The sequence below is a fragment of the Aricia agestis genome, chromosome 16 (genome assembly GCF_905147365.1).
Source record: "Aricia agestis chromosome 16, ilAriAges1.1, whole genome shotgun sequence".
Classification (NCBI taxonomy): Eukaryota; Metazoa; Arthropoda; class Insecta; order Lepidoptera; family Lycaenidae; genus Aricia; species Aricia agestis.
In genome coordinates, this window is record NC_056421.1 from 4,615,103 (window position 1) to 4,642,409 (window position 27,307).

At 35.3% G+C, this 27,307-nt stretch overlaps 1 protein-coding gene across 1 annotated transcript in view; it reads right to left on the bottom strand.

Moving 5' to 3' along the window:
* Window positions 1–26,859, bottom strand: part of LOC121734889 (transmembrane protein 151B-like) — a 64,667-nt gene extending 37,808 nt beyond the window's left edge. The window contains exon 1 of the mRNA XM_042125520.1: window positions 26,715–26,859. Coding sequence (XP_041981454.1) covers window positions 26,715–26,765 — 51 coding nt within the window. The 5' untranslated portion in view covers window positions 26,766–26,859. The remainder of the gene's footprint in view (window positions 1–26,714) is intronic.
* Window positions 26,860–27,307: the final 448 nt, after the last annotated feature.

The window sequence follows — 27,307 nt, forward strand, 5'->3', positions numbered from 1 at the left end:
TACATCATCTCAATTGATTAGATTGAAGACAAACATTGAAACTTGGTTCAGAATTTCTAAGAACGAGATAAACATCTTTATAATATGATCAAAATTTAAATCAACATTTCTTTCGTTTGTTGAGACTTGAGAGTATAACAAAACTCAAATATAAATTGTTTCCGAGAAGTATTCCGAGAATCGGAAATTTTAAGGATTTGAAGTACTTATATAATAATTAAAAATTATTATACAAGTAATTAAAAGGATTAGTATCAGATATCTTCACTGACATTGAAACTCAGCCAATTTATTTTTCTGGAGTTATTTTTTGGCCCGAATCTTAGGATGCTCAGAGCACATTAATAATCTATCTATTTAAATATGATAAATTAAAAAAATTAAGTGTCTCTGAGAGCAGCCGTTACAGTAATTATTTATGTGACTTACTTTTAATAATCTTTAGAAATAATTACACTACTTCTACTCCATTCTACTTTTAATAATTATAATTTACTTGTACCTAAGACTAGTAAGATGTTAGGCTCCTTTCTCATGTTAATATAGTAATTATTATGTAAAACATATTATAACATCTGGCGAGTGTTATATGTAACAGTAAAACTTATTAGTAGGATTGGTATTAGGATATCAGATGGCTGGCCACTTAACAATTTACTACATTTTTAAGGATCGTGACTGACACGTCTTATTAATAATTGTGATAATATTTTATATTATTATTGAGTTTTCATAAATAATAAATAACAGCATTATATTATAGCTTTTTTTCTACATACACATCAGTTTACATTAACTTGATGGTGTATAAGTGTTTTTTTTACCCTTTGGGGTTTTATTTCAAAATGTAGAAGCTTTCTACTTTAAATAAAAGTACCTGGATGACCGAGCTTTGCTCGGTATAGCAAACACTCATTGACTTCGTGTTACTTAATAACGCCATCTACTGGTCGTTAAAACAATTAGTTGCCAACAAAATAGTATTATTATTCGCTAATAGATGTCAGGAATAGTCATATTTTTCAGTTTATCGATTATCGATAAGACACGAATAAAAAGACATTTTCTGAAAATTATTCCTAGCTAGATCGATTTATCGCCCCCGAAACCCCCCATATACTAAATTTCATGAAAATCGTTGGAGCCGATTCCGAGATTCCAATTATACAATGTGTCCCGACACCGGTGTCCGATCCTATTGGCTCTCAAATTTTTACTCTCTCTCACGGTTGTAAAATGGCAGCCATTTTAGTTTTTTTCGGGCGTTCACTCTAATCTGACCAGTACTTCTCATGTAAATATCCTATGAAGATAAAAAAGTTTCATTTGATAGCTAAACTTGTGGACTACGCTTACACAGGCAATATGTTATAAATTTCGTGGAATCAAACATAGAAAAATCAAAGTTTAAGAAAAAAAAAATTGCATTTTTTAATTAATGGCTTTTTGTGAAAAATCTAGCACATTAAACTGGTTCTTTTTTATTTTAAAAAAATAGAGGAGGTTTTCATCTTAAATAAATTCTTTACTTCAATGCTATATAATATAATTAGAATCTCGGAATCGGCTCCAACGATTTTCATGAAATTTAGTATATAGGGGGTTTCGGGGGCGATAAATCGATCTAGCTAGGAATCATTTTCAGAAAATGTCTTTTTATTCGTGTTTTATCGATAATCGATAAACTGAAAAATATGAGTCTTCCTGACATCTATTGGCGAATAATAATACTTTTTTGTTAGCAACTAATTGTTTTAGCGTTATTAAGTAACACGAAGTCAATGAGTGTTTGCTATACCGAGCAAAGCTCGGTCATCCAGGTACTTGTATCTAAACTCGTAATATTTAGAACTGGGATCAATAGAGTCAGAGGGCAGCTATCACGTGTTTACCCTAAGACATTAGCCCATACGGAATAGTTAATACAAGTTATATCGCTAAAGTTATGATCCGAAATTCCCTTTGACGTTACGCGATGTATTGATTTGGGAGAAGGGACGGAAAAGGGATACATGAAATAGTTTTGCAGATATTTTGATAAGTACAGATTAGCTAAAATAGAATGTCCATCCTATAAGTATCCTTATCCAAATTTTTTTTGCATTTATTTAGGGTCGCTTAGAACAACAAGGTTATCAGCGACTGCAAGAACAATTACATCAATTTAAATCAAAGTATAAATATTACAAAACTTTATCGTAGAACATTACAACACATATCAGGATCACTTAATACAAGATATCTGTCACTATTAAAGTTAAACATTTGTCTTTCAGAAATATAATTTGTACATTCAAATAAAGCATGTTTGACTGAAAATGGTGAGCTACATCTAAGACAAGTCTTAGGAGAGCTTTTCGTGATATAATGTACATGACATGCGTTGGTATGGCCTATTCTCAGACGCGTTAATACACATTGGTCTTTTCTGTTCAATTTTAATGTATATTTGGTTTCACCTTTTAAAACATCCCGTCTAAAATAATGTTATTTATAATAATAATAATACAATGTTTTATTCAAACATAAATGCAATGCACTGCACACACTAAAGCAAAAAAAAAACAAACAATAAACCAAAAGAAAAAATTCACTGGCCTCCATTATATAATAGAGGACAGTAAAAAAACTGCTTAACTAAAATAAAACAAACAACAAAAAAAAATGGCATCATTAGGCAGTCAGCAGTGCATTGCATAATGCCGAAAAGAATACCCACTCAGGTGTATTACCACGGCGCAGAACACTGCACCGCGGTACCTGATCTTCCGTGGTTCCTATACATATTACGCCTGACGCACGACAGATTCAACATAACTAATAATAATAATATATAATAATACTATACATATAATAATACAATAAAATAATAAAACATCATTTAGAATACTTAAATAAGAAGGTAGCTGCTATTTACGATACGGCACGGCATAACACCCGCGGCACCTGTGACGCAACGACATTCAAATTTCCAGCTTCAGGAGATAAGTGTCTATTTCCCGCGCTTCAGTGCCTGAAACGAAGTTGTACGGGAAGCACGCGCAGGTGTGCGCTCGCGCCGACCGCCTGTGACCTACATTATTATGTAGGTCAAGTTCATAGCAACTACCGAGTATAGTGCTATCAAAAAATAATTAAATATATACTTACATATAAGACGAAGGGACTATTATGAAATTTAATACTTATAGTGCGGATTATACTGTGAAAAGAGTATTGTAAGTATATTTTACATCAATATATTATATACTACTAGTGACATGAAATATACTACTTTATTTATTCTGTTTACTATGTTTATATAAATAATAGAACCGTTAGTGTACGTTCAGTCAACATTTTCAATTCCTTTCAGGGACCGAAAGTTATGTGAACCCATTCTCAGTAGCCAGCAACAACATAATATTGCAATTACATTATTATTGTAATAATCATGTAAGCAACCACTCGCGCCGGGAGTTCCTGGCTGGATGAACATACTGTATTGGAGATTTTGCAACACCCATATTGAAATATCACGAGAAAATAAGGGCCATCTTTTGGTATATAATAACGTTTAAAATGTATTTTAATATAACACATAAGACACTATTCTATCATATTAAAAATGTTAAGAAATTATAATTATCAAAAAAATTTAAGAAAAATATAACAAGTAAATGCAATAGTTTAAAGAAAAATGTAATTCAACACAAGTAATAAATGTAATTATATGAATGTAATAACAATATAAATATGAAGAAGAAAGAAATGTGATAGTATAAAAATAATGAATATAATTGTATAAAATAAGAAATGCAGTAGAATAAAGGTAATAAATGTAACAGCAATATAAATACAAAGAAGAAATGTAATAGTATAAAAATAATGAATGTAATTATAAAAGTAATGAATGTAATAATATGAAGGTAATGTAAAAGTATAGAATGCAACAAATTTAATGTAATACGTAAAATCTGGTGAAATAGAAATATAATTAAGATGCAAGTTAATGTAAACAGATATAAGGATACAAATGTACAGAAAAAATTATAAGTAAATAATTCATAAAAAATTTAGAAATTGTAATACTTAATCTAAATCAGGCAAATAATTGTCCCTTCTTACTGAAGGGGGAACAAGAGGTCCCGAATGAGGGGCCGTTAAAAAAAAAAACATAAAATACCTATTATTTTGATGCCAAATTTTAAGCCGGTACACCTGGCAAGCATCTTCGAACTTCCTATATCTCCCGGTTTCGGCTAAAACCACAACCGGTACTATAAAATTTTATTAAATTTTAATTTATTAAATATAATATGTAAAGATTAATTCTTTTTACTATAGAGATTGTAGTTGCTCGTGTAACAGGAGTGTTTTCAATTTTAATTTAAACGTATTTTTTGTTCTCAGAGCTCGGTAAGATGGCGGAAGAAGGAACAACCTTCTTCTTCGGTAGTTGATTAATTAAATCAATCAAATCTTGCTCAATTAAAGCATTCTATTTCTATTTTTATATATAGCATTATATCCTTCAATTTTATGACAATAATTATTTTTAAAATTTGATTCTTGTAGGCAAATACAACTAGGGTTCCATTCAGATAATAAATTTTTTAGTCTTTGTTTACGCCGATAAAAGCCGTTCACATTCCATTGAAGTAGATCTAACTCTAGACATTTTTATTTTTATATAATAATTTATGTTTTCGATGTAAACGGTTAAACGACTTTTAATACTCCTATTAATGAAATGAGGATATAGATCCGTCAACATTTTAACTATAGTGGAAGGGTCTTTAGAATACTGATCACAAATAACTCTTATGTCTTGAACTCCGTGGGTGCTTTCTAGAAAACTCTTGAATTGCAATTGATCCATCGGGTAGTTGTGAGGCGACGAAGTGATAATTGAATTTCTCTTTTCCCAATCAGCTACCACCAGGTCACTAGTAGATGAGGATGTTTCTTTTTACGCAAATTCTTAGCCAAACCTTTTGATGACAGTGTGTCACTTAAGTAGGTAGTATCCTCAGATATATTCTCTGAATCTGTATCACTCATTGAAATTTGTTCCGAATCTAAAGTTTCAGTAAATTGGGTTTTTGGGTGATCAGTAGTGTGGAACGACTGAGTTGTGGGTGGGTGAGGTCTTTTGAAGAAATCCAACGTTTGAAAATCTGAATTAAGTATGTTTGCTGTGACACTTATTTCAGTAGGTAAAGTATTATTTGCGGTGTTTATATTTTCAGGATATTTACTGGCTACATGTCCCTCTTTTTTACAGATAAAGCAGGTCATAGAGTTCGAAGAGGTGTATACCTAGTATGTGCTGCCGTCGAAGTCTATTTGCATACGATCAGGTAATTTTTTCAGGTCCTCTGGAGGTATGTACGTTTGACGTCGAAAACTTAAAATATGACTAAAGCCGGGATCACTTATGCCAGCCTTAATAAAAGTTACTGGAGAAACTAAATTATTATCCAGTTCTGCCAATTTGTTCTCCAGTATTGTGTGTGGAATAATTGGACAGACATTGGAGAAGATTATACGTTTTTTCCTAGTAATTAGAGGCCGAATAGGTAATTTCTTGTTATTTATTGTAATGCACTGATGTTTGTCTACTAATTCGTCGGCAATGTCTTTGGAAGACACAAAAACGCAGATTCTGTTATTCGACATTCGACTCAGGAATCTTATTTGGGTGGAATCAATTATTTTTCCTAACGCAAACGCGTATTCTTTAATCGGGGTGTCGTCAATTGCATCTATGATAACGGCTTGTTCTTTGGTGGGGAATGCGACAGTTTGGGTAACAGAGGAGTAGCTCGGTTGAGATTCCATCGTTCCTGTAGTCAGAAACGACGGAAGGGTCTATTGTCAACAACACTTACACCGCCTCGCGCGAGCGCGGGCGCAGTTCGCTCGATAGGTACTCAGTACTCACTAAATAAACGCGTAGACGATTTAATACGCGCACGTGCAAACCTAGTGGCGCACCGATAACGACTGCTTATTCAAATTCCTTATTATATTTTCTTCTTTATCAAACTGAAAAAGGCATCTTGCCTTTTATAGTGTTTACCGACAAATCTAGTCGCCTCGCAAAAGCCGGCATCGCACCGGCAACGTTTCTGATGATTGGCGACGGTAGTTGCTTTCCCGGTGACCTTTGCTCGTTTGCTCGTGACGAGGTTTTTTTTAATGAAATATTAGGGGGCAAACGAGCAAACGGGTCACTTGATGGAAAGCAACTTCCGACGCCCATGGACACTCGCAGCATCAGAAGAGCTGCAGGTGCGTTGCCAGCCTTTTAAGAGTGAATAGGGTAATAGGGGAGGGTAGGGATGGGGAGGGGAGGGAATAGGGGAGGGTAAGAAAGGGAATAAGGTAAGGGATTGGGCCTCCGGTAAACTCACTCACTCGGCGAAACACAGCGCAAGCGCTGTTTCACGCCGGTTTTCTGTGAGAACGTGGTATTTCTCCGGTCGAGCCGGCCCATTCGTGCCGAAGCATGGCTCTCCCACGTATACTCGCTCGCTGTGGTTTGCTCGCTTGCCCCCTAAATATATGAAAAAAAAAGATGCGCCTTCAAATAATATTTTGTGTAATAAACTCATAAGCTATCTATTACATTAATCGTTCGTTAAAGTTTGATTACGTAAACAACTATGTCCCGTTTTCCGGATAAGGCCATGGGTAGGCAGAGGGATTTTTCCGACCTCTGACCTGATCGTTGAGGCTTTATGCCATGGATATAAAGATCACTCTCATAGAACTCAGAGGCAGAATAGTTCTGAATAATCCGGTAGCCAGTGCCTCGCCCGTTTGCTCGTGTTGATTATTTTTCACCATGAAAATTCCATTACACGATGGTTTATTGGAATTTGTGCCATAGCGCTATTTAATTAAGGAGCTATGTTAATTACCTTCGTAAACAACATCGTCGTAAACGTATAAAATGTTCTATCATGTTTTACTTTGCCGTTAAATGAAGCTAACATTCTCAGAATCTAGAAAGGATATAAGGGAAAATCGACTCAGACGACTTAGATTAGTATTATAAAGAATCACAGTAGAAGTTATTATTTGTGGTAATAAATAATAATAGCAAATAATATAAACAAACAATCCTTTATATTGCGTCCGAACCGACTTCCAAAAAGGTGGATGTTATATTATGCTGTCCGTATCTTTTGAGCTGATGACTTCTCCGAATAGTCTATTATTATCACAACTTTCGACTGACCCATAAACCAGAATAAAACAGAACAGAATAACAACTGGAAATAGCATACTCATCTTGGCGGGGGCACTCCCGTGCCCCCAGATCCCTGATAATGTTAGGGGGACGAAAAAAATGGACACTGATCTTCGACATTCTTAATCCTATCATCAAACAGTACTTGACAAATACTTTCAACTTGAATCGAGGATCGAGTCAATACGAGCACTTTTCAATCTTTAAAGGTGACCGCACGAAGATGGAACTGAGTAAGCTCTCGTGACTCAGGGACCCGATTCTCAAGACTTGTTGTGGCTTCGATTGTAAGGGTGTGAGCAGGCGGTTGACATGATCGAGCTTTGAGAATCGCCCTAGGTGTGTGTGAGTCCCCCTGTAAAAGCAGTGATGAATTTTTAAGAATAAGTCTGATAGTGGCGAAAGCTTGTTCTTCTTTTTATCTAACTCTTCAAATGTAAGAAGTGAAGTAAGCCAAGCAATTTGATTTAGATAAGTACCCCATGCTGTGCTCTGTGTTTTAGTCATTGTTGGTTTTGTGGGCTTTTTAACTCTTATATTAAGTTTTATGTTAGTATGATCTTATCATTCGGCCATATAAAATTATCCTCACCGACAAAATAACACACAATCATCCTACCACAGTCGGTTAAGTGTATCGGAAGTCGGCGGAAGTATTAATAGAATTCTCAAGTGTCGGAATGGTATAAACTTATCGAATGCCGCGGCCATCTGTTGACCGTGACACCAATCGATAACGAGCTTTCGATTGACAATCGATTGGAGAAATTTCATAAAAAAGTTCCGGAGCTTAGTAAGAAACTTATAGGGTACTAGCTTTTACAGAAAGCTTTGCGGGTGGAATCAAATCCCGTGGGAGTACCTTTTCAGGGCAAAATGTAGCGTATGTTTAGTATTCAGAGACTAACTACACTCAACAAATAAAAAAAAACATTTAGTACTTTATTCAGAGCCTGAACTACTATCACGACTACTTTTAACAAAATCGTTTCAGTAGTTATTGCATATAGAAGTGACAAGCATACACGCAAACTTATTAAATATATTATGTAAATTGTAGAGGTTTATGGAGATATTCTATTATAGACAGAGTTGCGAGCTCGAGCTAACAGAGCAATATTTTATTTTATTGGAATCGTATTCTAGCATCAAAGGCCGGAGGTAGGATACATTAGAAATTCAATATAACTGTACAAAGCCGAGTCAGACGAATCATAATAATTATATCGTAGCTAAGGCTCAAGATCCATTTACAGCCTGAAAATTGATCATGTTATGGACAATAATAATTTAGGGTGGGTTGCACCAGAGGCGTGGTTAAAGTTAAAGTTATGGTCAAAGTTATGATTATAGTTAAGAGGATTCCACACCGCCCTTTTTTCCATACAAACGCTGTCCCCTGTTTCCTCCCTGGATAATGCTAGTAGAGTTATAATTTTTTTCCTGAATATCTACGGCCACTAATACAATGTCCCTATGTTTTCTTTTTTTTCATAATTTAATTATTAAATAAGATATGAACGTTCAAAAACCCAAAAAAATGGCCAGATTTTCCACTGTGTTCAAACGTCCAGAAAACAGATTTGGCTAGATTATACAAAAAAAGCAAAACATAGGAACACAGCTCAAGCCTTTTTTTAATCTTTTATGAAAAAAGTACTTAAATCGGTTAAGTTTTGGAGAAGGAATCAGGGGACAACAAATCGTTGATTTTCTGGATTTTCTGCAGTTGTCTCTATCGCGTTCTGCGGTATACGCTTGAGGTAAGGGAGACAGCTATAGATATTACACGTACTTTTTTTTCATTTCTCTAGCCGCTGTTGTATCCTCTTAAGGCTAACTTTAACTTTAACCTTAACTTTGAGCACAGAATTTGACAGATGACAGCTGGTCCGACAAGGCTATCAATGAACGTGGACGGGGGCGCTGCTGGTAAAGGAGAACTGTCAAAAATTGCGTTTTTGCATGATGACAGCGTTAGTTCCTTTTTTCGCCACATATGGCTTCCATTTTTGACTTTAACCAAACATTTGACTTTTTGCATTGTAGTTATAGTTAAAGTTACAGTTATAGTTAAAGTAAGTTGGTGCAACCCACCCTTATTGTTAGCAGGGAATATTACGCTAAGGTGGGCTGCAGACGCCGCTACTAGCACATACGGTAAATAATCCGACATGTTGCACAAGTCATATCAGAATATTGACAGAGGCGTTGTCAAACGTCTAACAAAACTTTTTGTTCACTGTATGCTGGTGCTGCCGTCTAGTGTGAAAAATTGCAGTAATAAATAAATAAATAAATAAACGTTTATTCAGTAATCTGGACATTACACAAAGTTCTGTACATTTAAATTTAAAAACACCACACAATACAAGTAGCTTGATAGTAATTAGAAACACAAAAAAAAAACAACAACAATGCAAGAGAAAAAAAAAATAATGACCATAAAACAAAACATAATAATGCATTAAACAAGGCGCCCATGGGCGTACCCAGGTGGGCCAGGGGGGGGCAAAATACCCAGGTTCTCGGCCAGGGGGGGGCAAATTACCTAGGTTCTGGGCCGGGGGCGGGCAAATCAGATTTTTTATAAGCTGTTGTTGTTATATATTTGTTTATAATAAAAAAAATACTTATCATTTTTAGTTGTAAAAATATTGTATTTCAAACAAATGGCAAAAATTCGTTGTCTTCATTTTTGAGCAGCTGCCCCCCCCCCCGTACGCCCATGAAGGCGCCAGATATGAATTGGTTGGTGGTGTAATGCCCAAACTATTGAAGTGTAATCCACTGAGGTTCATGACTGTGGGCTCCACAGTCCCTGATATTCTGTGGACCCATTTTGTCGGCGTTGGACAGACTACGAGTACGTCTTGACTCTTGAGGCACACAGTAAACAATTATAATATTATGTGTAGTAAATGTCATGTGTGTAAGATAGTTAATAATTATTATACTTAAACATAAATAAAATAGATAGCATTGACTATAAATAATAATATAAGTAAACAATATATACTATTATACATAAAAATATAATTTGTGTGTGTAATTAAAGTAGAACTAAAAATATATATATTAAACAGCTTAATAAAAAAATATATTATATGCAGCTTAATAATAAGTATATATCGTGTATACCAAATATCGTAGGTTATATTTACGAATGCCAAAATAGTCTCATCACAGCCCGTATTTTATAGGTTCTATCTATGATATGACATGACGTTAACAGAAAAGATTTTCGTGGAAAGAAAGTAATACAAAAATGTCCCAAAAGGTAGGCTTTCTTTTCGCATCGTGTGTGATGCGGGCAAAAAATTGTAAATATTACCTCTTTATGCTATTATTATTATGGAAGTATAAGAAGAAATGAAGAATAGATGATGTGCAATTGTGCAAGGCATTGTAAAGTTCTACACTATCATTGACTTTGAACAATACAATATGTTCAGGTAATACCTGTGATTACTTTCGCCCTGTACCTGTTTTACCTACATATATTTTCTCCCTGAAATTACTAGCCTTGTTCAACTTCGGATCAATATAATAGGGTTACAACCTACTTGTTTATTCTAAGCACTTTTCCCCTTGCTCAATTTTAACTCTGTTTTAGCAAGACTTTTTTCAAATTGAATTTATTAATGCAAGAAAGCTCCCCTTTATTTAATGAGTTAAGCAGTTTCTTTGGAGTTTTCTGAGCGGGGTTATATTATGATTGTTGAAACGTTTCAGTAAAACGTTCCACAGTTTTTGGATAAACGATTGTATAATTATATCGTGCGAAATACGACCACAACGTTTTTTTGTTTAATGATCGTTTTTCTTATGCGTCTGGCATTTTTTAAGAAAACAATGGCAGAGAAAGTTAAGGTACAAGTTGGAAGCCGGCTACTACTGTATTTCTATGAAATCTAGAAATAGATAGAAAGCAGTAATGTCGACGAAACGTCGTCTGCCGCCGCTTCATGTCGCCCGCTGCCAACCGGCACCTTTAGCAAATTAATTTTACTTTAACTGAGTATAATAATTATAGTAATTTGCAATAAGCATTCACAATAATTTCAATGCTTATTTTAATATTACTTTATTTATAAATAAACCTATAGGTAAGTATACATTTTCTTATTGCCGCACTCGGTGGCATTTATTGATGATTAAACTTTAATTTAATGAAGATCGATAGATAATGTACGGAGTTTATGACAAAATCTTCATTGAATTACAGTTAAGTAATTAATATACGTCTCGGTATATTAATTACTTAACTGTAAAAGTAAAAGATACAGTCGATATTCAAAAATATCGACTGTATCTTTCTCTTGAAGAAAGTTAGCCTGTACATTCTTACCGCAATGTAATTCTTGCGGATCGATAAACATTCTACGCGAATTCAAACAGCAAATTGGTACTAACATTATACATGGGAAAGTGTGTCTGTTTGTCTGTTATGTCTTCACGCCTATATCTCTAAGCCGAGTTTGGTATGGATATGCTTTGAGTCCTAAAATGGAAATATGATACTTTTATTCCAGAAAAATGTACGGTTCCCTGTGACAAACGAATTTAAGAGCCCATATGACCCTAACTTGACTACATACTTAAACCTAGATCTCAAAATCTGTAACGTCTAGAAAACTGATTTTTTGACACAAGTAACTTCAGTTCATAAAGATTAAATGCTCAAGACGAAAACACGATTATTAAAAAAATGCTCGATAGTTTCTTTTTTTACAAAAAACCTTGTTTTAGACACATTTTTGCTTGGATCTTCGAAGTTTGCTGTCTTTTCTTTAATATTTTTTAATATCTAAAAAGGTATTGATAAAACCTAAGTTTGCTCAAAACACTTTTTTCATAATCATTATAGTTCGTCTTTTATTCAAGTAAAACTAACTCGGCGTTGATTCCGCGCCGTCCTTTTTCACCTGGCATATGAAAGACGCGCGTGAGTGTGAAGAGAGCAGGACGATGTTTGATTTTTAGAGTCAGGTGAGCTCTTAATTGGCACAACAGAGTTGCGGGCGTAATCAAGTATCAATATTAGTCAAAGTGCAGCGTTAGTATAATATTATTAAGCTAAGTACTCACATACGGTTTTGTTCGATCAAAACCCGCGGCTCGGGCTTTCGTCCACTCATTCAGCATTGCTCGATAGTTTTATTCTAAATCGATATATTTAATTCCATCAAGCCGGCTCGATGCGAGCCTTCGAGCTGTCAGTTTTGCGGTCCACACAGTTTTTATTACTCGATTTGGAGTAAGACTATCGAGCAAAACCGCATGTGAGGACTTAGCATTACAGCCGTCGGCGATATTTCCCGGTCTAGACGTTTTGAAACTTTTTCTGCAGACGAGTGAACGAGGCATACAATGGTTTTCTGCCACAATGAGCTTCACAGATGAAAGCGCTGGCCAATTTGCTGTCCAATTGGAAATGGATAATGTCTAGTCTGTGGTATAGACCTACAATAATGTTTTGGCACGTCGATGTCGTCGAGGCGAGATGTCGAATAATATGACGACACTTAATTTTGAAAGTAAAATAATAATATATAATTATATCATATCTTAGATTTTTTATTGATTAATAATTCTTATATGTCGTATTTACTTAATCCAAACTTATATTAAATATGCGGAATTGTTTGTCTATATGTAACACATGCATTCACACATTTGCCGCTAAAACGATTTGGTTGGGTGTAGTCCACAACATTGTAATTCCTTTTTCGAGTCTCGGAAAAGAAATTACATTATTTATAATAATTTTTATCTAGAAAATGTACGTTACAACATCTAATCAAAGTATTATAATATGAACTTTCAAATAAAGTAAAAAGTTTTAATGTACAACCGCTAAACATAATGGAATTTGATTATAAACGGCTCTCCTTACGAGTTAAATATTTGTTTACGTTTAAGATGTCGAGATTAGTTTGTTTCATGGTTGGTAGAATATTGTAGGCGTTACCCGCGTCTTTGCTCGTCGCGTTACAGCCGTACATTTTCCCAAAATATAAACCTTTATCTTCCGGGACTCGAACCATTTTTACACGTAAGAGAGAAAGTAAATATTTTGCTATTACTTTTATTTTATTTTCGTAGTTATAATAATAATTATTTTTACCTTTGATATTACTCGCATACATCTGAGATCTTTAAAAATATCCTATTTCTTGTTAAAAACATGACAAAAGTCCTTTAAAGTTTTAGTATGATATATTTTCAGTATTTTCGTAACGAATGGTGGCACTGCACTGTGAAAACGTTCGTAAAATTGCAACTGCAAGAACAATCTGTTCATTTCACACATATAGGATCTTTATGGTAACGTCATAAGGACTATTTTCATATAAACTGGAGGTAAAATAAGTCTGGATGTAAAACGTGGCGCGGATGATTTTATCTTTTTGATTTATTAATGGCTGCCGCTCGGCTCGTTTTAGTAATTTTGACGTCGGAACTTTGATCGTGGGGTCGATTAGACGTCAGTCTGTTTCGTCCCTCTACATTGGTCTATGAATCATGATGGACAATTCATAATATTAGTGATTACATTAGAGGGACATATTCGTTTTGGTGGAAGTCCAGTCCCTTATGAGGTAGACCGGCTGCTCGTGGAGGGTCTATGTTAGATAGATCCGGAACACTCTCTGTTCATTGTTCAACGGAAGATGGCCAACCGCAGGTAGTTTTAGTGGGTCGGCTGGTGTCCTACAACCACGGAATGATTCAGCTAAACTGCGGAAAATCCGTGCACACATAGACCGTTTGCCCTGCGAATAAAAAAGAAAAAGGGAAATATTCGACTACTAGATGACGCTAGTAGCTCCGTTGCATCAAAATTCGTTAATCGCGCAGAAACGGTAAATTTTTCCGGGATAAAAAGTATCCTATATCCTTTACCGAGACTCAAAGTATGTCTATACCAAATTTCAACAAAATCGGTTCAGCGGTTTGGGCGTGAAGAGGTAACAAACAGACAGACAGACAGACACAATTTCGCATATATAATATTAAATATGGAGTATGGATACAAATATTCAGATCGAGACCACTAAAATTAGATAAAAGGACGTACTTGATTGTGAAACAGCTGTCTCTCTAAAGATGGCATTAGTTATTTTAAGTTTTAACCACTCGCCAAGAGAGTTTTGTAGAGCTTTTCAGACATCCAAACATCTTACAATTAACATTCTAGTTAGCTCATTTTACGTAATTATGGAGTATTTAAGCCGTCGTCAAACTACAGTCCTTCAATTCATCATAATGAAAATGCACAGATAATAGTTGCCAGCGTATTTACAATCTTAAGCTCTCTATATAAAGTTTATTATTAACTTGTATACAGCACTGAATTTGTGTAAACAATATCAAAGGAATGGGAATAATATTGGTTTACCTAAAACGAGGTTTTAACTTAATGGCAACACGGTGGTAACTATGAACACGTAAAATGAGACTTGTAAATAGAAGTGAGAAACAAAGCTAGAGGTATTATTGCTGGTCCAATGAAAGAAAGAAAAAGAAACGTTACGTTGCACCAAAATTCTCTGTCTGTCTGTTACTTCTTCACGCCCGAACCGTTGAACCCATTTTTTTTTTTCTTTAGGTCCCGGGTAATGACTTTTTATAACGAACCGATTTAGATGTTAGTATGGTGATACTTTGAATCTCGGGAAAGGACAAAGGACACTTTTCATCCTAGAAAAATGTACGGTTCCCGCGCGACTAACGAATTTTAGCGCAACGGAGAAAGACGTCATCTAACTCTTCGCCCGCTTCGTGTAAATTACGAATTCAGGACTTTTAGAAGCAAACATTGATTCCCTATTTTATCCAGAAATAATGACAAATAAGGGTCAATTTATATTAGCGCAGAGTCGAAGCGCATTAAAGCGAAACATAGCAAATCCAACTTTAACTCCAAAGCGTTAGTGCACACATTACATCTGAAAATTTTAAAAGGCGCGCGCGCCGGCTCATCTGCGCGAATTCGCGCGCATGCGCCCGGCCAACGCCGGTTGATCTCGCAGAAGCAATGTGTGCGTTACGTTCTGGAGTTAAGGTTGAATTTTCTGTGTACAGTTTTTGGGAATTCGCTTCGCTGCGCTTCGACTCTGCTCTATTCTAAATTGACCCTTATTTGTCATTATTTCTGGAGTCATCATTTTGCTTCCTTTTAATATCACAGGTTATTTGCTTCCTATCATAAGGGATTAATATATATTTTGTTTCTCCGTCAACAATTCACGACGCGATGTTATGAAAGTCAACCGCGCAGATAATGTCCAATTAGTTAATGTCTGGTTTTCCCCCAAACCCTTACAATTATTATTTTCGTCGTATGTTTGGTTAGCTATCAACAATATACGCAATATACGTGCTATATTGTTTTCTTTCTTACGTACCGTAAAATGGGGGGAATCGGGTCACTTTCCAAGTTCAACATTGATTTTTATTGACTTTATCTTAAGATTAATAAGAGAAAAAATTATCAATAGAGTTCCGGTGGTTCCTAGTTTTGTTTGCAATACATTACAATTTTAGTTTATTAAATAAAATATACAAAAAGGTCCAAAAACTTACTAGACCCAATTCACCCACAGTCTGGGGTGAAAAGGGACGCATATGGGGTTAATAGACATTTTTGCTAGGGCTGCCACTTTCCTGATGTTTCCAAACAGGTACTACCTACTCAGGTAGGTACTTATATGAAATAATGTTTTTGGCATAGCTGTATAGGTATGAGGTATATATTATACAAGAATTAGTACAACAGATTAGTTCAAACAGAATTAGTTCAAACAACAGATCCAATCAAGCATTATCACATTATTATTATATTTTATATAAATTTAAAAAAAATACTTAAATCCACTTACTTTCTTACTTATTCAATGTCTGAATATCCGCTACAACGGATGCGATGTTCACTTTCACACAATTATTCCAAATAAGTAAAGAAAATTAAAATGTTTTTCGGAGCAAATTTCAGACGATTTTGACTCAACTCTTTGAAGACCGTTATTTTCATCAAATTCAATGACAGGACGAGCAAATGTTGCCAGAATATATAAAAAATGTTGTAAGCTTTAAATAAAAAAGCTTACCATAGAGTGTCAAATTAAAATACTATGGGAAATTAGGTTTTCTAAAAAGGTCACACTTTTGACCCAATTCTCCCTGCAGACCCTAGTACCTCCAATTTACGGTATATAATGTGTTTAAAAAATCGTAAGTTGGCATTTAAAAACAAAATACAATGATAGCTTACATTGCTTATAACTAGCTAAAAGCCGAGCTTTGTGAGGGCTCGCGTCGTCACACCTTGACTGACTGATGATGACACATCTACAAATAAATAAAAATTACTATGTTAAAGCACAAATCAATAGGCGTGATAGTTTTTCCATAAAGTGTACCACAAAATGTACAGGTTGTGGGACATACTAGGACTCGCTTCGCTCGCCCTGATAAACGGTTCGAATTAATTTATAACAAAAACACAGTATGTGTGATAAAAATGATACTAATAGGATATATTACTTACGCTAGTATATAAAATATTCCTTATTCTCTTTATTATATTATAATATAAATAAATCATTATTTACAACTAAGCGAGACGAGATGAGACGAGACAAGTGGTAACGAGACGAGACCGAGACTTGAACGAGACTCAATTTTTGGGGATTGACGAGACCGAGACGAGATTTTTGTTATTCTTGCTTACTCTCGTCTCGTGGGAAGCCCTAGTAGAGCTATTCAAATCAAAGAACTTTAAAAGGCACCTCAAAAATAAACACGATACATGCAAGCATTATTTTAATATCGATCGGATACATTTGTTAACAATATAAAGCTTAGAATCGATTAGGGCAGGCCGCGATGAGTGGGGGGCCGCGCCCGGGCACGGCATGCATCTTAAAGCAAAACTGCTCAACTATTAAGACAGTATTTGTTTTTATTAGTCAATTTTTTATTGTAATATCATTTTGAGATAAATTTTTTGTTTCGTTTCGAAGGGTTGTTAAATGGCGCTGTTTATTTTTGGTTGTCGTATTATACTTAATCAATTTTTTTTATATTTCTAATACCGACGTTAGTGATCGATATAATTAACGATTCATTATTAATCACGCTTTGTAAATAAATAATATTGCATAATTTAGAAGAGTACAAATTATTTATGTTAGCGATTAGCGATAATTTGAGAAATTATTTGCGGAAAATATAATTTGAACATAGTTTCATCGCTCCATCTAAAAAATGTTTACTAAGTATCATAAATCCAGTTATTTACTTTATTATATTATAATATAAATAAATCATTATTTACAACTAAGCGAGACGAGATGAGACGAGACAAGTGGTAACGAGACGAGACCGAGACTTGAACGAGACTCAATTTTTGGGGATTGACGAGACCGAGACGAGATTTTTGTTATTCTTGCTTACTCTCGTCTCGTGGGAAGCCCTAGTAGAGCTATTCAAATCAAAGAACTTTAAAAGGCACCTCAAAAATAAACACGATACATGCAAGCATTATTTTAATATCGATCGGATACATTTGTTAACAATATAAAGCTTAGAATCGATTAGGGCAAGTTTATTTTGTTTGTTAGAACTTAGAACGCACCTGCGGTACATCCGCGCCACCAGATATAGAATCATTATAGCGCTCGCATTTGTTTGTGTTAATTACAAACAATACTTACTGCAATTTTTTCACGCTAGAGGCAGTGCACAATCAGAAAACAAAAAGTTTTGTTCGACGTTTAAAAATGCAACGTTTCGACAATATTCTGATTGTCGTAATACACCAAATCTGCAGCAAAGTAAAAACCTCAACAAACTTAGAAGCAATGACTTCTTAATCTATTGTTTTAACTTAGCTAAGGTCACTCTGTAAAAATTTTTGAATGCGTTAACTGACCCAAGACATTTACTAATTAAAAATGTTCGCTTAACTTACTCATCGTTGACAACGTTTATTTCAATTTGTCCAACCGTGCGACAGGAATTCTGAACAGTTGTAATTCACTTCCCACCCCCGTCAGTGACTGGCGGCAAGCGACCGCGGCCGACGAAAATTCAAATAAAATACCAATTTATGACCAAGGCTGTAGGTTTCATTTTACGTTACGCCACTACAAAGCAGCGGTAGCATGGGTCGCTTCCCGCTACACAACTGTCGGCAGTTTTTTTTTTTAAATATATTGCTCGTTTTCCCCCTGCAAACGAGCAAACGGGTCACCTGATGGAAAGCAACTTCCGTCGCCCATGGACAACCGCAGCATCAGAAGAGCTGCAGGTGCGTTGCCGCCATTTAAGAGAGAATAGGGTAATAGGGGAAGGTAGGGAAGGAATAGGAGAGGGTAGGGAAGGGAAAAGGGTAGGAGATTGGGCCTCCGGTAAACTCACTCACTCGGCGGAACACAGCGCAAGCTCTGTTTCACGCCGGTTTTCTGTGAGCCCGTGGTATTTCTCCGGTCGAGCCGGCCCATTCGTGCCGAAGCATGGCTCTCCCACGTATAAATTGAAGAAGTGTGATCATGCCAGGATTTTAGATCAGTTTCTTTTAAGAGTCTTCTAGCAAATGATCTTCCTTCCTCCCACGGAAAAAATATGAAACCTAGTTATAAACCTTGACATTTCGCTTTGTTTACTGCTTGGTCCAATTTCTTTAAATTGACGATAATACAATTTATCTGACGTTTGAAAAAACCGGAGCTTGCTAGTCTTTGTAATCTTATTTCAATATGATATAATTTTTACTGCAATTTTTTGACGCTAGAGGGCAGCACCAGCAGTAATCAAATCCCATGATTCGAACCAAAGACTAAGTTATAGAACAATAATAACAATATTATAACGACGTGCGTTACAGTCGAATAGATAAATGAAAATGTCACAATTATTTACGGTAGGTACCTACACCAGACAAGTAAAAGAATAAAAAGAAAATTTTGGTAAAACTTACCTCCTATTTTAGGAAAAAATACTCAAGAGTGGAAATGAGCGAAAATATATTTTTAAACAACCTAGGTTTCATGAATAAATTGAGTTCCAATAAATATAAAATTAGTTGTCTACCGGTGGCGGCCCATGCTCCAAATCGGCGGTTTCAATTTGATTAAAGTCAATTATTTATACACCACTAGTTCATACATTAAGGCTTGATAAATGCATCAATTTATATCATTACTATCCATTTAAAAGGCGGAGAAATTATTAGTTTTGCGAGAAATTTTGTTTATTAAAAGTTGAGTCAGATGAGTGACATCTACGGCCTATGCTTTCTATTGACGATTGGTGTAAATGAAAGTAAATGAAAGTATAAGAAACAACAGAAATAACACTAAAGTGCTTTAACCCAGACTAGGACAAGAAGGCCTACGATTTATTTAATTTCTAGGTATAGGTAATAACCTACAGCTATATATAATTATATTTTAAGAAATAAAAGACAATATTTTAACTTTGAGTCAAATAATTGGGGCAAGTGACCCTTATAGTGTTGTATTCTATACCCGTTTAAAATCAAAATAAAAAGAAAACCTATGAAATCTCTTCTAAGCATGCCTGTATTTTCAGACAACCCCCAAAAGTAAGCTTTTGTTAGGTCTTGTGTGCAACCTAAATATTTATAAGGCCGCGGCTGTGAGTGATCTTAAGGTGTCTCAAGCGAGTTACAGTATAAATAAATATACAGAGACAGGTCAAGGGAACCTGCACAAAGGTGAAACAATGCAATTTACACTTTGTTGTGGTTTAATAAAGCTGCATTTAAATAGTTTTGCAAGTCTACTTTAGCGTAAACTATGAAATAGACTCGGTTGCTTTGTATCAAATTTATTCACTGGCAAATGACCTATTTTATTTCGTCGGGTCATAACACGTCAATCTTAATCTATTTCGATTGATGCAACACGACCAAATTATGCGGTTCCCATTTAGTTATGAAAACATTTTTATGTTAGTACCATCTCAGTTGGTGATTCACAATTTTTATGAATTATTTATGCTAGTATCATCAGTCATCACAGAAACTAATTTATTAGCAGATGGTGAGCATACTTTATGTGGTCGGGTTATGTCATGTCAAGGACAAACATTGAGCAACGATGGATAACAATTACTGCTACCATGAACGCAAAACCGTCTTTAGCAAATTAACTGTCGACGTCGACCATTTGCAATCATAGAATTCAAAGGACCAAAGGAACTCTAAATTTTTTATTGTCGTTTTTAGTAAACACAGGTGTAGGTAATCATTTTTTATGAAATAAGGGGGCAAACGAGCAAACGGGTCAACTGATGGAAAGCAACTTCCGTCGGCCATGGACACTCGCAGCATCAGAAAAGCTGCAAGTGCGTTGCCGGCCTTTTAAGAGGGAATAGGGTAGTCGTAAGAATTTTCCTTTCGTATTTTCACCATACATAAATGATAAAGGAAATCTTCGAAGCTACTTGCAGTGCTGGGGGAATATCAAATCAATAGTTATGTCTTCCGCACTCGAGGGTTGGGCCCTTTATTGATAGCCCCAGGGGTCGTTCCTACCCCACGCTAACCCTGACTTGGCGTATTGGGTCTATGGCATTCTGTTTACCCTGTAAAAAGACACTGTTGGTCTATTCTTATTGAGTAGGTGAACAGGTGATGTTTATTAGAATCTGTGTAGCTGTTGATATAAAATATTTATGCACGTTTTCTATAAAGTTTAACTTATAAGTTATAACATACTAGTAGCCAAATATAGATAGGTTATTTTGATATAGCAAAATCTATCAAATCAAGGTATTATAAACTTTAGCTAGTGCAGCATATTATTATAATATTATACAGTCAGAGAAACAGAAGACTCCTATCAGTTAAGTCTATGGTTGTCCTATCAGAGAAGTTGATTCAGAGGCAGATGGCGGACCTACTTCATTTGGTCGACTTATGTCAAACCCAGCCGAAAGATAACGACTTACGACGTATGTCATTTGGTCGGATTCTGAATTGACATAATCCGATCAAATGACGTAGATCCGTCACCTACATATGAATTAATTTTCTTGATGGTACATTAAAATAAATTTCGCGAAACGCACACGTTAATTTATCACGGTTCAATATTCTCGTCAGGAAATCAGGCGATCAGACCATTTTCTCGTCTCATTCAGCTATCAGCCTGAATTACCCGAAGGCCTGAACGTTAAGCTCGTTATCTCGTTAACATGTAGATTTTTACCTTCATTTTACCTATAAAATACCTGAACATGCAGTAAGGTGATCTTGCTAATGGCGTATGGTAATGCTTAACGAGGAGCTTATACAATTGATATTGATTGTAATATGTTTAATTGTATGTTGTTACTTGTTACTAATGTGATGATTTGTAGCTTATGGTTTTATCGATTTTATTTGAAACTAACATACATCCAAACTTTATAATATAAGAGTAGGATATTGCGCCCCACATTGCGTATGAATTTTTCATTTATGTTTCAGTAAAATGTATAAAATATACTCTGGCTGTACTTTGAGGGACTTGTAAGCTTTGCTTATTTTTTTTGGGTTCCGTACCCAAAGGGTGAAACGGGACCCTATTACAAAGACTTCGTTGTCTGTCCGTCTGTCTGTCTCCAGGCTGTATCTTAAGAGCCGCTATAGCTAGACTTCTGAATTTTTTACAGATTGTGTATATCTGTTGCCGCTATAACAACAAATACTGAAAACAAAATAAAATCTCCCATACAAAAAACATAATTTTTGGCAATTTTTGCTCTAAAACACTACGGAACCCTTCGTGCTCGAGTCCGACTCGCATTTGGCAGATTTTTATTGTAATATTTAAACATCTTATGATTTTGCACTTTTATAAAATTTATATATTTTAGTTTTCTATCAAAACCGACCTAAAGTTTGTACTAATATATTTTATTCTGTGCTAAGGTGTACAAAGTATGAACTTAATTGGTATGCTCTCTTACTGTTAGCGTCCTAATAGTACGTAACGTACTATTAGGACGCTAATGGCTTTTTTCATCAAACGCTTCGTAACGCAGTGTTCCCTAGCAGTATTTTAGGGTCCTGTATTCCTTATAACAAACACGTTTTTGAAAAAACTTACGGTTTACGAAAATCTTTACGCACTGAGGATATATATGACATAAATTATGTGAAATCTTGAAGGATAGTGTGTACTATATTAAATATGTACCCTAATGGCTGCTAGGGAAATATAAGTGGTAGAAACTTTTACATCAGGAAGAAATTATACGCTAATGCGAAAAATACCCATTAACTTATTCTCAAGCAAAAGATAAACAAAATGAACGTTCTCAAATTAAAGTTAAGCGGCGTATTTAACTTCGCTAATTGCTCCTTCAGAGCGCGGAATTAGCGCAAAGAGACTAAAAAATTGCGGAAAACGTTCTAACGTTGACAAGTGCGTTACGGGAATTTGCGGTCTGAGATTAGCGTGGTGCGGTAAAGATAATTTTATTTTCTGAAAATTATGCAAAGGCTACCAGTAATGCAATTATGTTACATATTGCAAAATTGTGTCTCCTGTGTTCTATCTATCTTTGTGTCTGTCTGTCAGACTGTTACTATTTCATGTTTATATTATTTAACTGACTTTGACGAAGTGTTTAATTTGTGTCCAGGAACATTTAAGCATTGTTTTTATCCCAGAAAGCGGCAAAATAATAAGTTAGGTAGACCATGATAATATTTCTAACAATTAAACAACTTTCAGTAAAAGCTTAATGTTCGAGTCTATAATGTTAGGGTAACCTACATGTTGTGTAATTATTGTGTGTATAGTGTAGAGCAGTGGTACTCAACCTTTATCCGGGCCACAAACAAGTTTTAGTCATGGTGTCGCGAGCCGCATCCAAAATTATTTAGTCGGTTAAAATAACGTTGTACAAAATTAGGGATTTGATAGTGGAAAAATTATAATAACTTCCTTATAGATAATATAAGGTAAGATAATATAACAATCGTTCGTTTAAGTTTCACTTCACGCGGGCCATAGAGTCCCGGCGGGCCGCAGGTTGAGTATAGCTGGTGAAGAGGTATAGTGTATAGTTTATAACTCGATGGAACCCTTGCGGTGAGATTGTTACGAGTTAAATTGCGTTATACATATCCTCTAAAGTCTAAAGCAAACTATACGAAGTGGGTTAAGGGGGCGACTAACCCTAAATTGTCGATTTTATAATTATTCATTTTTATACTTAAAAATATGCCCCGAATTGTTTCATTTTCTAAACATAGATACCACATTATATTTCCAAGAATTTGATCTGAGCGAAAACACGATATCTTAAAATTTTCTCGATGAGTAAAAATCACAAATGGCAAAAATACCGAATTTTCACGAATTTTTCATATATTGCCATAACCGTGCATTAAACTAAGTTAATATTTCAACACATTGTATAAAATTCTATCTATCATTGAGGCACTGACCTGGCGGATTTTTAAAATGTTGCATATTTATCGAGTTATTAAGAAAAAACTAACTTTGCGATGATTCCGCGTTCTCTTTTTCACCTGGCATAATATGAGAGACGGGCGTGAGTGTGAAGAGAAAAGAATGATATTTGATTTTTTGCGTAAGGCGCCCTCTTAAGTAATAAAATTTTCTCTTCGGTCAATATTATTAATGTGTGTGTTTACTAATTTCTGTAAGTTGTAACAAGACAAAGCGATATTTGTTCCTCATGTTACAAAAGTTGCTTTTCAATACAACGTCGCTTTCTTTACTTCTATTTTATAGTAGGTAAGTACTTTAAGCTGATTTGACTACTTACATTTCGGAAGTCGACTTCTATGGGCCAATAAATATTCTGAATGGCCGTTTGGAGGGAATTAGGCAAGTGTGTCAAGGTTCGCTCCTGGCGCAGGCAACTTCCTGACATTACGTCATCGTGACGTTATTTGTGATTTTGTTTCACCTGGATTAACCCAAAATTTTGTTTGAGCTTTTGTTTTATCGAGTTATTTGGTTTGGACACTTGCGTTCAGTATTTAAAATATATTTTATTAAATAATAAATATTTTTTATTAAAAGCACCTATAATATGTAGGTGGTTAAAATGGTAAAAAATAACAAATATTACCGTTCATTTTGACTTAACCGTGCCGGGTTTATGAATATTTAAAAGGTATCTATAATTTGAGATATTATAAAACAACTTTATCGTTTTAAGTTTTTCGTGCTGCTTTTGTATTACCATTGCATTGTGAAATAGCGATTTCTACTTTAAAGTACAAATCGATGTACCGTGCAGCGAAAGAAATTTATCGCTGCGGTGAACAATAAAAGATAGCATTGCCAATCTACTCTATATTATTAGAGTCAGAAAAAGAATGAAGCTGGCATTATATTATGCCGGAATACCTTACGGAAAAATTAACTGCATTGAAATAAATTTCTCTGCTAAAACAATAGGTATGAAAATTTACATGTCGATTTAATAGCCTTTCCACACGACGTATTTTTTGCGCACTGACGACGCGCGTTTCTGTGTATTTTCATCGCGTTTTGGCAGATATAAAGTTTGAAACGTTTCGGCTTCCTTACGTTTATTGAGCGTTCAACTTGCGTTTGTATCTATACAAATGAACGTAAAAAAACGTCATGTGGAAGGGCCCTTAAACCAAAACCCAAAGACAATTCAACGCTCGAGCATTCGATTTGCAACTCTATTATATCAACACAAAGTTCTAATTCAAATGCTGTTTCTTTTCCGTAACTCCGAAATTCAGGCACGTATACCCCCGGCCTTAGTGGCCAAAAACAACGAAATATTGCAAACTAACAAGAAAAACCATTAAACGTTATTCAGGTAATCGCTAGCGATAAACAAAGGTAAGGTGTTTATCTTTTCCAATGTGTTATCGGACAGTTCTCCCTCTCTTTCTTTTTCCCTCTTTCCATCTCCTTCTTTCTAAGCAGTATATTGCATAGCTTGTGCACAAGTTACGGTAATCTCGATTAAGGAAAAGGAATAGTAAAAAGCTTTCCTCGGTAAAAACTCGCAGATTTTAGAAACGACTAGAGATGGATTTTCGTTATTCAATCAATTTTTTATTTCATAAGCACGTTAAGTTGAAAGCATAAAGAAACCTCCAGACATCATCAATTTTTAATTGTTTTCTGGCTAATCCGATTATTTTTTTGGGTAAGCTAATGCCTCTAGACTTTTTATTAACTAGTGAACACACGATCTATATTTACGTATGATAATAATAGAAAATAGCATGAACATCGCGGTAACATTCAAAACTTCGGATATAGGTAGTCTTGCTTACATCAGCTATTTCGAAATACTTAAACGAGTCAGAGTTTCAATCAAATTACATATTTTTTCTATTATTTTCAAAAAAGTTACAACATAGCGGAAAAATGCGTTCCTTTACTGCAGCTGAAGTGTGCCTTATCTAGTTATTTTACCATTAAACGTACGTCTTACGTAGCGTACGCTTAGAGCGTGGCTCTTGACTCGGAGGTCGTGGATTTGATTCCCGCGTTCGAAACAAGTTATTATATTAGTTTGGTTAGGACAATACAAGCTAAGCACCTGATTGTCTGACAAGTAAGATGATCCATGCGTCGGAGGGGCATGTAAAAAGTCGGTCCTGCGCCTGATCTCTCGCCAGTCGTGTAGGTCTTCCGTCCTACTGGTTTATGAGATTAAAGGAATAGAGAGTGCTCTTGTGTACTGGGTACACATTTGGGTACTATAAAATTATTCCTGCGTAACTGCCCTGGTTTCAATACAACCGGCCACCGTCACCGAAACCGATGTGGGATTTATTATTAAACGTATTGCCACATCTTTGATTCGTAGGTCTATATGGAAAACCTTTCCGTGTGAAATATTAGATTACCTTCACGTGGGACGGCATATAATCAGAATAATGTTATTCCAAAACCTCGCTCGAATAAATTCTGCATAAACATTGATTAAACGTGCAGTTTTACTTCGGTTGCTGAGGATTAAAACTCTAACAAATTGTGAGAGCATATATTTTTAAGTTACTGTATATTTATTAGTAGTTTTTTTTAATTTAAAAGTTAAAAATGTAAACGTTAAATAAGCAGTTTTCAAGCTAATGTTTATAGCTGTAACTTTTTTCAATTGTTGCGAAACAATTTTGTTTTGTTGCACTCTGATATATTTTTATTTAAAAATATAATTCTACCTTCAATTAAATTAATAGTAAACATGAACGCTACTATATTATTTTGTTAGACTTGTTAGTAACGGTTAGACTTCAACGCTTATCGTAACTATAAACAAAGTCAGGTCACTCGATTCTAAGTAGCTTCAATTCCAATCCCTACAGCTTAACTTTTTCAAAAATAACTTTACAAACACAATTATACTGCAGATATTTATATAACCCGGGTATTCCCCTTGGAGCGTACCCAAAAATACCTTACATAACCCAACTCACCAGGTCCTCGTCGTCATCAGCGAAGATGTTCACTCGTTCTTGGGTCGTCATGGTCTCATTTCATATAGCATGGTTAAGCACTACACTGCATCCTTTCACCGTTTCGTCATGGTCAAAATTAAAAAAAATATCACTCCGACGAATACTCCGACGTATACATCGAAATATTTTTGTAAAACACGTCCGTACTCTACGGCGGGCGGGCGGTTACTGCGGGGCTACTGCAGCGTCTGGTAACCATGGCAACGGGTAGGTTGTATGCGGGATACACCTCACATATTCATGGCCTATCACATGAATACAAGTTTGGTCATTTGGACCCCCGATGAGCTTAATTACTAACTTTTGGGTACAAAAACGACTGTCGTTCGGTAAACAGCGTTTGAGCTCTGACCAAAGTATGGTGAGTATGGTTGAGTAGCGTATCTTTATAGGAAAGCTTATATAGATTGATTTTGACTGCAAAGTTTTTACTTTCAGTATTATAATAAGGCGCAGCGCAGACGACAGACTATCCGTGACGCACTTTTTAGTCCGTGGAAATTGAAGCTATGCAATTATATGCAGTAACGCACACGTCTGCGCTGGGCGTC